Consider the following 13,017-nt stretch of genomic DNA (forward strand, 5'->3'; position numbering starts at 1 on the left):
GTTGTTTTAGAGTGCTTTCACACCTGCCTCATTTAGCTTGGTTGAATTGCCCTCAGATTTGTTTAGTTGTTAGATGCGGTTGGTGTGAATGCAGGTATCACATTCTAGCATGCACCAAAAGTGTATCAAATAATTAGTGTTGGGCAGAAGCGTTGCTACAAGTAGTGATGCTACTAGCTTAACTACATTTCTCAGTAGGGTGGCGGTAGCGTCGCTACTTTATAAATCCAATAGCTTTTCCGTAGCGATGCTATTTTATTAGTCAAGTAGCGCAGTAGCTGCCACACAAGCTACATTTACTGATCACGGATCAACAAATGACGGCACCGACATTCACGGAGCTGTGAGACCGGTGTCTAGCTGATGAAAGTAAATCCATATAATGGCGAGAATGGTGAATGACGATTTCTTCTTCTTCCTGTTTTACGGTGTTCGACGACAAAGTTTTTGGTGCATTACTGCCACCTCTGGTTGGTGATGTTGCCAACCAAAACTTGCTTGATGGAAAGATGACTGAGAGAGAGAGATATTTCTAAAGCAGTGACCATACCTCGAGAAGTACATGTTAAGATCCAATAACTTTCTAATGCTGTGCTCAAAAAATACTTTAGTGTGTGTGTATATTTGTAAATGTGTAAATTTGTGTGTGTGTGTATATATGTATATATATATATATATATATATATATATATATATATATATATATATATATATATGCTTATTCTAAAATATTTCACCTTATTATAAATTGTGTAACACCTGGTTTTATTGGATTTTTTGTTTTAGCTGTTATATACTACAATTTGTTTCTGTTTGATACAGCATATTATTAACAGTAAATAACTGAAATGAACTATTATGCCTCATGATTCATTGACAGTTTTATTGATCACTAGGATATGACTGACTTGGATTTAAGTAGCTTTGATTTTAAAAATGAAAATTGTAAAAATAGCGTAGATGTAGCTAAGCTACTTTTGCCATGTAGCTTTTAGCTTAGCTTGCTACATTTCCCAGGGGGTAGCTTTTAGTGTAGTTAAGCTACATTTTAAATAGAGTAGCTAATAGCTTAGCTCACTACATTTTCCAAGTAGCTTGCCCAACACTGCAAATAACCATACCTGCCAACACCTGTTTTTCCCAGGAGTCTCCCGAATTTCAAACCCATCTCCCGTTTTGTTCTGTCTTCCGGAAAACTCCAAAAATTTACCCTACCCCCCACCACCCCGCTGATCTGAGACCTGCTTGAAGTGATGACCATGGTACAATTTCAAACAAGCACTGGAAAAGTTTGTTTGTTGGGGCCAGAACAAGATTTGAACTTGAACAGACCCAAATGCAAAAAAGTACTGCATTTTTGGACTAAACCAGCTGCCATAGTCAGCAACGCTTTATAATTTAGGATGAGGGCAAGTATTTGTTTAGTGTCCTCAAGCAATTATAGCAATTATTTACATTTAAAATGCTGTTTTCAGGTTGCATCCGTGCTTCATTCTTGAACTTTATAGTTTCTTTGTAGTGTTGCATATGTTCTATATCAGGGTTTCCGCTGGGGTCTTAAAAAGTATTACAAGTTCATAAATCAATTTAGAGATTTTTAAGGCCTTAAAAAGTTTACAATATGTATCATTTTTGATCATACAATGTATAGTTGTCTGCTAAAGTTTGCCTGAATTTAATCTGTCAATATTGGGATGCTGTGTAGTTTATGAAATTGACATATGCTAGATTTGACATTGCACCGCTTTGTTTACTGCAGTAACCAAGACAGCACCATTATTCCTGCTGGCTGTGTTTAGCACAGTCGCCTCAAAGCAGCAATAAGGTCACTGGTTCAAGTCCTGGCTGGACCAGTTGGCATTTCTGTGTGGAGTTTGCAGTCTGCGGTTTCCCTCGCAGTCCAAAGATATAGGTGAATTGGATGAGCTAAATTAGCTGTAGTGTATGAGTGTGTGCGTGTGTGAATGCAAGAGTGTATGGGTGTTTCCCAGTACTGGGTTGCACCTGGAAGGGCATCCGCAGCATAAAACATATGCCAGAATAGTTGGGCGGATGATGTCATAACTGCATTTTTGGTTCTTTTTAACTGGTTTGGACCAGAGCAATCAGTGTGGTGTGAAAAGAAACCAAACCGAAGAAAAATATTAGGTTTCATTTGTTTTCCTTGTTCCAAACCAAACGAACCCGAACCACAGGTGTGAAAACACCCTTAAAATGCTTAAGTTTCATTATGCGAAAATGGAGTGTTTAGAAAATGCTGAAGACCCTGTTTTAGTTTAGAAATGCTGGTGATGCATTTCAGCATAGATCGACTGAGATTGAAAACAGAGGCACTGCAATCCACAATTGCACTCTGATTGGTCTTATGGGCTATTGCGTATACTTCCTGATTCGGTGAGCCCCACTTAGATGACTTTTATGCAACTGGTAGAGTGCAAGTACAAATGCAGACATAATGTGCCGTATTTTAGGGTTCATAGTAAACTAGAAAATAGCTTCATACATTTTTTGCAATATAAAAAAAATGTTGTTGGGCATGGATTCTAAAACGCGTGTTAAAATGAAAGCACTAATGTAAACGTCATGTGAACACTGCCATCCAAACCTGAAGAAATTAATCTTGGTTGCTTTCCAAATGAAACTAAACTGATATTAGTACTTCAATGGGTTGTATTGATATATCTTTATCAGTAGGTAAATAAAGATTGTATAATTTAATATATTTATTTTTACTGTAGATACAAGTTCATACAATATTAAATGTGGTTACCATGATTTCTTCAGTAAATATCACTTTTTTTGTGTGTGTGTAAGTTTCAGATTTACTCTTGCCTTTAGTGATTTACCTTAATAACTAGCTAAGCAAGCCGGTATCAGAGGGCTGTTTTTTTTTTTTTTGTCCTCGAGGACTTCTTAAACCTATTTGACTCAGTGAGTGAATAAAGTTTTGCAGCACTTGTCTGATGTTTTGTGCTTTTTGCTCTCTGTAAAAGATTACAGTCATTGTCTTTTGAAGTTTAAGTAATGTTAATGCATTGTCTTCACCGCTTGACCTGGAGATCCAATAGAGCTCAGCAGTCATGTTCCATTTTTATGGTTTAGGAGTCAAATTAGATTACTGAAACACTACTTTCACTCACAGCTATAAAAGGTCCCTGTAGTCTATTACATGAAATTGGGTTTTTAAATGTTATGTGTCTGACCTCGTGTGTCCTTAGAGGCCGCAAAGCTGTGCTTTAGATGGACAATTTAGACAGGTTGTGGAATGGGCATTTCATCTAACAGATATATAATTGCCATTGTTAGCGTCACCTTTCAGGTTCCATCTGTTTCTAGATTAGAGTAAAATAGATTTCTGTCTTTGGTGTGGCATTTGCAAACACTGTTTCCGGAGACATTTTGTGGACATATCTCTTATCAAACACATTCATTTCATTTATAGAGCCTCTACCAACAAACTGATGAGTTTCAATAGTTTATTTAAACTATAAAAGTTTAAATAGTTTATTTGATTGGAAGTTTCATAGCGCTTCACTTTTTCCACATTTAATGTTACAGCCTTATTCCAAAATGCATTCAATTAATTTATTTTCTCAAAATTCTACGCACAATACCCCCATAACGACAATGTGAAAAGATTTTTTGAAATTGTTGCAAATTGATTAAGAATCAAAAACCTGAAATATCACTTGTACATATGTATCGGTGAGGTGTAAATCGCCGTCATGCATGAATGAATGACATTTTTGCACTTTTACACATAATAATCCATGATCCCATTACACAATACTGAAACCACACGTCAAAATAACACATTGTCAATATTTTTTGAGAACCCCCAAAATTTTATAAATCATTTTCAGGGAAGCCCATGCTTCATTTAGGGGAACCGAGCTCCCCCTAGGTCCCCCGTAGTTCGCACCATGTTGCTGACCTCTGCTGTGAAAGTTATGTAGAGCATGACAAAAAATGACGAAATCCAAACACAAGTGGTCATTTAAGATAAACCTGAAAGCATGGGAATACCAGGTGGGAATGGATGATAATTCATTTCTACTGACCACTTGAAATTACCAGCAGGTGGAAACTGGGCCATAATTAATTTCTTTAATGCGTTCTCTTGAATGAATAGAGCAGAAAAGAATGCCTTTCACTCTTGATCAGATGACTTGCTGTGAATGAGATAGATCAGTCGGGTTGTGAATTAATATATGAAACTCTAAAGAATAGATATTATGGTCAACTTCATAAGTTAAGCCATGAGTAAAACAGATGATTTGTTAATAGTTTATTAAAACTTTTCTGTTGAAGCTGTTTTTTTTATATATATAAAATGCAGTGCATTACAATTGTAGTGTTGAAAATGTGGGGATCACTTTTTTTATACATTGATTAGATATTAATATTGAACAATTTACTAATGAAAATAAATGCTGTTGGTTTGAACTGTCTGTTAATCAAATGAGTCTGAGCACCAGATTAGCCTATTAGAATGATTTAAATCGTGTCATTTGAAGATTTCATGTTTGGTTTCAGTTTCAACCATCCATGAGGGGCTGTTGCCAACCGTTTTTTTTTTTTTTTTTTTTTCTTGATTAAAGTGTGAACACTGAACTTGGCTACAAATATTCATCTCTCTTATAAAGAAAAGAACACATTAGAATGTACTGTATAGTAGGTTGTGTTGAAGGACTGCAATTGAATTTAATAGAATATAATATCATAGATGTCACTGTGAAAGGGGCAGTATTATCATTTATTTATTTATTTTTTATTTATTTATTTATTTATATATCTTATGTTTAACAAGTGTTTGAGGACACACTTGAGACTGCGTGCGTGCGTGCGTGCGTGCGTGCGTGCGTGTCTGTGTGTGTGTGTTAACGTAGGAGAGAGGGCATGAAAAGCTCTCTTTTTAATTTGTCTACAAAGGCAAACTTTCAAAGTTTTATTTCCCTGTCCGCAGGGCTTCTGGTGACCTGAATTAGCAGAGTAATTACAGATTTGCACAGTAGCGTGTCTGAGAGGGATGGAGGGAGAGAGAGAAGCTGTCCCTCTCTCTCTCTCTCTCTGTCATTGCTAAAACACAGCCTTGAGGAATGGGGATTGATGTGCTTAAGATCGCGTGATAGAAGTGGCCGCAGCAGCAAGGTCAAACAAACTCCTTGTAATTCCTCCTGCTCTTGTTTGAACACTGGCTCTCTTCAAACATGAGCTCATCCTCTCGGTGGATATTTCTTATTCATCTCTTTGGGTTAGACGGGGTGGTGAATGACTTCATAATGCATGATGTGTGCGGCTGGCGTCGGCTCAGCTGCAGGCTGAAGATGAAATGTGTGAGAATGACTGAGCAGCTCTGTGATTGCGGCAAATGAACCTTGAGGAGAAGGGCAGCCAATTTGACTCAAACGTTTCAAACTTTCAATTATTCATTAGCGTAAAAAAATCACTTTAAATGTACACCCTCTGGCCACTTTATTAGGCACACCTTGTTAGTGACTGGTTGGCTCAGCTTTTCCTTTAGAGCTGCCTTTGACATAGATTCAATGAGTTGCTGGAAACATTCCACTGAGATTTTGGTCTCTGATGACATGATAGCTTCACACAGTTGCTGAAGATTTATTGGACATACGTCCATAATATCAATCTCCTGTTCATGCACATCCCAAATTTGCTCTATTTGATTTGATCTAGTAACTCTGTAGTGTAAACTATTTGAGTTTAGTGAGTTCATTTATTTAATAAAGTATTTCAATGAAATAATCCAGTTTCAGGTTATTTAACCTTTCTGGCAAGTTATTGTGCCGAATGTAGTCATCACTAAATGGGATGGACATGGACGGATACAATACCTAGGTTAGGCTATGGCTTCTAAATGATGATTTATTGGTTCTAAGGAGCCAAAAGAGTGCAAAGAAATTATCCCACATGCTGTTTTTTTTTTACTCACAGACTTGGGGTTTTCAAGGCTCGAAACTTTCCATAGAAATTGACAGGATTAAATTGAAATGACCAGAAAAATATAGGAATTAGCATCAATTAATGGGAATAAACAGTAAATTAGGTCAATTGAAGGTTTCCCTTTAACATGGTACTTGACTGTAAGTTAAAAAAAAAAGTCTTACTGCATAATTTTGGCTAAAACAACCAGATTTTATGCAATCTACCTTAAATATTGCTCAAATCACATGCACACAGCACTGCATGCACCATTATTTTCTTGAATCCTGAATTATTTTACATAAAACATTTTTTTCTGCAAGCTGTTATGCACCAAAATGAACCATTTGTATAAACAAATAAACTGACTAAGCAAACATTTAGGTAACAAATAAAAAAAAAACTAAGACAATACCCAGCACATTATTGCCCTAAATGTTTACATGCACATCTTTTTTTTTTTTTTTAAGTTTCCTATTCTTATAAAGGCTGATCAAAAACAGATCGAAGTAGTAATGTTAGGAAAAATTGTGTTTTAAGTTTTCAACTTAGAATATTTACAAAAATTCCTGAGACGAAGTTCCCATGGAAATTTTCCTGAAATTTTCTGTAAGTTTACTGTCCTTTAACATGCAAAGTACCACCCATTAATGAATGGGTGAATCATGAAATCTTAAAACTACTGTTCTTTTACATATTTTAATTCAGAAACAGTCTGACCTTCAAAGTCATATTCCCTATTATTTTTTGGTGCATGTGTAAAAGTTGGCATGACACCAGACTGTTTTGCGTGCTGTTTCATTGGTAACCAGAGGATGCTGTTATGAACTCTGAAATAAAAGAGTGTAATTTATGGCACAATATTAGTTCACAATATATGATGGGATATGATTTAAAGACATTTCACCTGTTAAAAGCAATGTATGCACGCAATAGTCACCAAATGACACTGATTACCAGTACGAGCAGGCAAATCTGTTCAGACCTCTTACCCAAAGAACCATGAGGCTATAAACATTGACGATTGGTTATTTCGGCCAGAAGATAGGATTTCATTCATTGTAGTGGTCAATGAACTTTGGAACTTTGAACTTTTCTCTGTACATAGTAATGCGAGCAGACTTCAACAGAGTGTAAAACTCTTGATGGTTCTGTGGTTCTCGTCTATCAAATCTGAGCTTTATTTTGTATTTTCTATTGGATTCAAGTCAGGTGATTGGCTGGGCCATTCTACAGTTTGATTTCCTTTCTCTGAAAGCATTTGAGAGTTTCCTTGGATGTGTTTTGGATCATTGTCTTGCTGAAATGTCCACTCTGGTTTCATCTTCATCGTCCTGGTAATGTTCATGTTGGAATGAAGCAGTGCATATTAATTTAAAATGATGAAAGACAGAGAGTTGCTGAAGAACTACTGAGAGATGTTAGCTGCTGTCTGGGCTTTCACTGCCTTTCTACACCTTCCTTTCTTCATGTGTTTCCTGTGTCATTTCATTTTATTAGACATGACTTCATTTGTAAACTAATTAGTTTCGTTTGCTTTGTATATATGAATTCCTTTGGTTTTTACTAACATCTGGTGACAATTTTACATCAATAGCACCTTTAGTAATATGTTTCTGAGAAAAAATTGTGATGTGTTGAATACTTATTTACCCCACTGTATATTTATGACCCCTTGTGTGCATGCTGGAGATGCAGGTTTGTATTTGCATCATATTCCAATGGCTTATGTCAAGATTCACTGATAGTTCATTTTGTTTAGTACTTGTATTTGTGCATCAGTGGTTACATCAGGCAAAATTTTTATTGTCCCTGAGTGTTGCGTTATCTTGTAGGTTCATAGCAATTATAGTTTAATAAATGTCCTACAGTAACCTACAATATATGTCTCCCTGTGGCTGTAGTTTTCTTTATTTACAGCACTCTGCAGATCCTAGAGCATTCAGCACTTCTTTATAGCATGTGTACAGGGATGGCATTGGCTTTGTTCCATGCTACTGCAGGAGAAATGCAGAGTCATGATAATTGAGTCTCGCTGGTGCCGCATGTGGAGAAAGTCTGGGCTCTCTCAAGGTTAAACAGACATGCTACTCAGCAGTGTGTGCCAGATAAGATTTAAATGGACCGAGGTTTGAGGAATACACAAACCTATCTGTCTGGCATCAGGATCGTTCTAGCCTTAGTGCATGCTAATTCGCATTCTGTCTTTTCTGTATGCAAGACTAGAAGTAGAGGATCCTAAATATAGTATGATGAATGTAGTGTGCCAACGGTGCACAAACACACACTTTTAAAGCAGAAGTATTCAAATTTAGAGTTGAACAAAGTGTGGCCAATACAAGTGTATCTGTCTGCAAGACGGGTGTAATTGTAGTACGTTAGAGAGGCGTAACTTAAGTTATTAAGATCCCATTGAACCATGCGGTATGTCACAATGAAATGTTGTTGGCAAGATGGAGGAACAGAGAACATGTTCACCAATTGCTATATGAGTTTTCTCCATATTCATTCATTTAGCAACTCCACTCGCTCAGTTCTTCATCCATTTTGTCATGACAGTTAGCCTACTCGGCCCCTGTGGTTGCAAATAACAGTACAATGGTAAGCACATCAAGTATGAAAGCCTCCGCAACTCTCTGCTGTACGCTAATAACTGTGACGGTTGGGTTTAGGGTTGGGGAAGATGTAGACGTTAATAACTATGATGGTTGTGTTAAGGATTGGGGTAGTTGTAGACATTAATAACTTTGATGGCTGGATTAAGGTTAAGGGAAGATGTAGACATTAATAACTGTAATAGTTATGTTTAAGGTTGTGGTAGGTATAGACGTTAATAATTGTGATGGTTGGGTTTTGGGTTTAGGTGTGGAGTCGGTGTCGACGGTAATAACTGATGTGCAGCGGCATCTTGCCGACAACATAGTTTTGACATGTGGATCTCCATAAGTTTAAGTTACACCTCTAACGTACTACAAGTTATGCCCCTTTGTTATGCCCCTGTCTTGCAGTCCACAGACAGACCCTACTCGGCCAATACCAGCCAACATTTGGCATACCTTACAACATTTGTTATTAAATAACCTAGTTTACTACTGATATTGGTACCATCACTGTTCAAATCCCGCATCTACCACCTGCACAGAAATCAACAGCGCAACTGGGTTTTAACTTGTGCTGCCAGATTAAGATATAAATGCTTCGAAATTTGAATATTTTGTCAAATGGTGTGAGGTAATGAACTTCAGACAATACCTGACAAACCTGACAAACATGGATAAAAAGTGATTTAGCGTTTCTAGATATGGCCATACAAATTATGGAAGTTTCCCTGGAGAAATAGCAAAATGGCAGGGTGGTGGGAGATGAGATTAAAATATGGGATAGTCCCCAAAAAATGGGAGTGTTGGGAGGTATCCGCTTAAGTTGTGATGTATCGGTGACATATGGAAAACTGTTTCCGGGTCCAAGCCGATACTCATTTGAATTGAGAAAATTTTCGTTTATGACCACTTTTTAGTCATATCAGACATTGAAGTAAATTTTATATAAATCATGGTGTACACAACAGTCTCTGGGCTTGCTGCATCATAAATACCTCAATTTTAACAATTTATTAAAAAAATTATCACTTTCTGGACATCGAATATTAGCCATGGACATGCATATTGCGATCGTGATTTTCTAAAGTATTACATTGCTTTGTAAACGTTTATTATTACCATTTGATAAGTGTCCCTCTACAGCGTTTGGACCCGGAGTGAAGGCACACTTAACAAGAGGATAGTCTGGATAGACTCATTATTAGCATGATAGTAATGCACTAAAACATGCTAAACATGCTGTTATATAATTTCTAGCAAGTTTCTTTTTGTTGCAAACATTTTAGAAACGCATAAATTAGATAAATAGACCACTTTTTAATCTGCTGCTAATATAAACAGCGTGTTAGCATGAATTGGCACATTATAGTCTTGTTTATAACTTGTTTCACATAAATGCTAGTATTTTAGAAGATCCATTGATTAAATTGATACATAAACCACATTTTAACATGATACTAGCATTGTTAGCAATGTTATGGCATGTTCAAGACAATAGCATTGTGCTAAAATAATGTTTTATTTTAGGAGACTGGTCAAATAAATCTATAAATAAACCACGCTGATGGCTTTTAAGACATTGCTATCACGTTTGTAACATGTTTTATCTAGTTGCTAAAATACTTTAACCTATTTTTGTAAATGATCCATGAATGGTTGTGTGTGTTCTAAACAACACAGGCTCATTGGAAATACATATTTCAGCCTGCATTTTTGTTGAACTGCAAAAACCTACTTAAACATATTTATTTGACTGCAGTTTCTTGATAAAATATCTCTACGGGGCAGTATCAAATGGGAAATGATATCATCAAGAGGAGCACTGCAGGTCTTCATGACTTTGTCAAGTGAAAGGAGTCTGCAATAATCACCAAATGTTCCCTTTTTGAGACCATTTCTAAAGTGATAGGTGGTAAAATGTGCTGCTGCACTAAACCGTTATTACAATACTTCAGTCCCATATGTTCCTAATCCTTCTTTTACCGGTTCTCTTCTCCAATCTTCTCCTTCACTTGCACTTGGCAACTTTGGTCCATTTTGAAAAATTGCCTTGTAAAAGTAAACTTTTCTATTATATTTTCTGTCCTTGAATCATCTGCTTCTCTTCTCTTCTTTTTCCTTTGTCCAGGTTGTTTTCAGCTATGTAACGTCTTCAGGCAGAACATGGAGATAGACCAGTGTCTGCTGGAGTCTCTGCCGTTGGGTCAGCGTCAGAGACTGGTCAGACGCATGCGTTGTGAGCAGCTGCGGGTTTACTACGAGCGCGAACGGACACTTCAGAAACAGAGCTTCCCCAAGTCCCGCTCTACCAACCGCAAGAAACAAAGGATCAGCTTCCCGCTTTCAGACATCATTCAGGATGCCATCATTCGACATGACGACAAAGAAGGTAAGAAACATGTTATCTTGGTTTCATATTGGAAACTATACATTGTAACTTGCCACTTAGCCCTTTGCTGAGCAATAAGTCATCATTCAAAAATGCTACATACATTTATATCTTAGGTGTTTGATGTATTTTTGATTTTAAATGCAAAAACAAATCGCATGAAACTATTCTGTACAGTGGTTGCAAAAATGATCATGACAGTAGTATTTTCTCCTGCTAAACTTGGTTTTAAGTCTGTTATTTGGTGGGAAATATCAGTTTACAGTTCGGATTTTGTCCTCCCATGTGCCACAGATTGGATATGGTCAATCAAAAATTCTCATGGATTCTGATATACTCAGATCAGTTTTTGTATGTGTGAATTGAAATTGATATGAATGGGATATGTGCATTTCCATCTGAAGTGTAAGAGAGCTACGTCATTGAAAAACAGCATAATAATGTAAAATTTGATTTTGTCATGTAGCACTAGTTACTACCCACTTGAAGATATTCAAGAGAGGATACTTTTAAAACTTATTCTGTAAATAGGTTTTGTTTATTATTTAACTTCTATTATCTAAATTAAATCAACATTTGGTGAAACAACCATTTGTGTTCAAACCAACTTTACATTTCTTCTTCATGACTTTAGAGATGGACTGGATGATGGTCAAACATTCCTCGTGCAAACTAAAGATTCACTGGATTATTACAGTTAATATAAAAAAAAGAATTATATAAACCATTGTTTCAATACATTACAGAAAAATATGTAAATAACTGACTTTTGTGATTACTAGTGTTCTAATAATTCAGGCCACTATTATATCTGGGTTTCCTTCACTCTGTGTTAATGCTCATTTTGAAGTATCGCATGAGAAATGAGTGATGTGAATTTCTCATTTCTCATTCTGTTAAAAAGTATTTAAGCTCGCTTAAGGTGATTCTAGATGTAAACACGTTTGTGGAATAAACGCATAATGAAGCAAACATTACACTACACCGTAATCAGCTGTCTCCATTTTGCTTGCCTTGTTTACTGTTGGTGGCTGCCTCTGAAATTGCCCACTACTCAGTAAGTACTGCATTTGAATTTAGACTTACTACTTGGCTGTTAGAAAAGTACGTTCTACAATATGAATGTGAGAAGTATGAATGGAATTCAGATGTACTACATCCGCCATTTTGTCATGGTCACGTACCTGCGTCAGTTGCATCACTTCACTCCCATTTTCGAGTTCTCTCACGGGGCATCATGGGATAGCGCAGCATGCATGGGATACGCACTTCAGTATCTCGCCGGAAGTAGGTCATCCAGGTACTTCTCGCATACTGATTTTCGAATTCTGTATAGTATTGAAGTATGCCGTTTCAGGTGCAGCCTATATACTAATCTGTTGTCTCCATTTTGCTTGACTTGGTTACTGTTGGTTACTAGGTTACCAGTACTAGCGTCAGCCACTCTAACAACTTAGAAATGCACCTAATTCATTGCTAATGGCTGCATTTCAAATAAATGTTGTTAAAGTATTTATACTTGCTTGAGGTGGTTCTAGGGTTAATGCAAACAGTGAAGATGTAAACACATTTATGGAATAAACCCATAATGTAGCGAACATTACACCATACACTAATCAACTGTCTCTGTTTTGCTTGTCTTGTTTACTGGTTATACCAGTACCAGGATACCAATACTAGTGTCAGCCACTCTAACAACTTAGAAATGCACTTAATTCACTTCCGAATGTGGTTGCAAATGGCGCATTTCAAATAAATATTGTTAAAAAGTGTTTGTACATGCTCGTGGTGGTTTTAGGGTTAATGTGAATAATGGAAGATGAAAAAAAACATTTGCTGAATAAACACTTATGTAGCGAACATTACAGTATACATTAATCAGCTGACTCCATTTTGCTTGCCTTGTTTACTGTTGGTTACTAGGTTACCAATACTAGTGTCAGCCACTCTAACAACTTAGAAATGCACTTAATTAATTTGCGAATGTAAATGTCACATTTGAAAAAAATTAGCTTGAGGTGGTTCTAGATTTAGTGTGAATAATAGAAGATGGCAACACATTTGCGGATTAAAGCCATAATGTAGCGA

General features: G+C 36.5%; 1 protein-coding gene across 1 annotated transcript in view; it reads left to right on the forward strand.

Moving 5' to 3' along the window:
• Positions 1-13,017, forward strand: part of myo16 (myosin XVI) — a 255,324-nt gene that overhangs the window by 14,366 nt on the left and 227,941 nt on the right. Inside the window, 1 exon segment of the mRNA XM_056464750.1 lies at positions 10,669-10,929. Within this exon segment, the coding sequence (XP_056320725.1) occupies positions 10,669-10,929 (261 nt within the window).

The sequence above is a fragment of the Danio aesculapii genome, chromosome 9 (assembly GCF_903798145.1).
Source record: "Danio aesculapii chromosome 9, fDanAes4.1, whole genome shotgun sequence".
NCBI classification, from domain to species: Eukaryota; Metazoa; Chordata; class Actinopteri; order Cypriniformes; family Danionidae; genus Danio; species Danio aesculapii.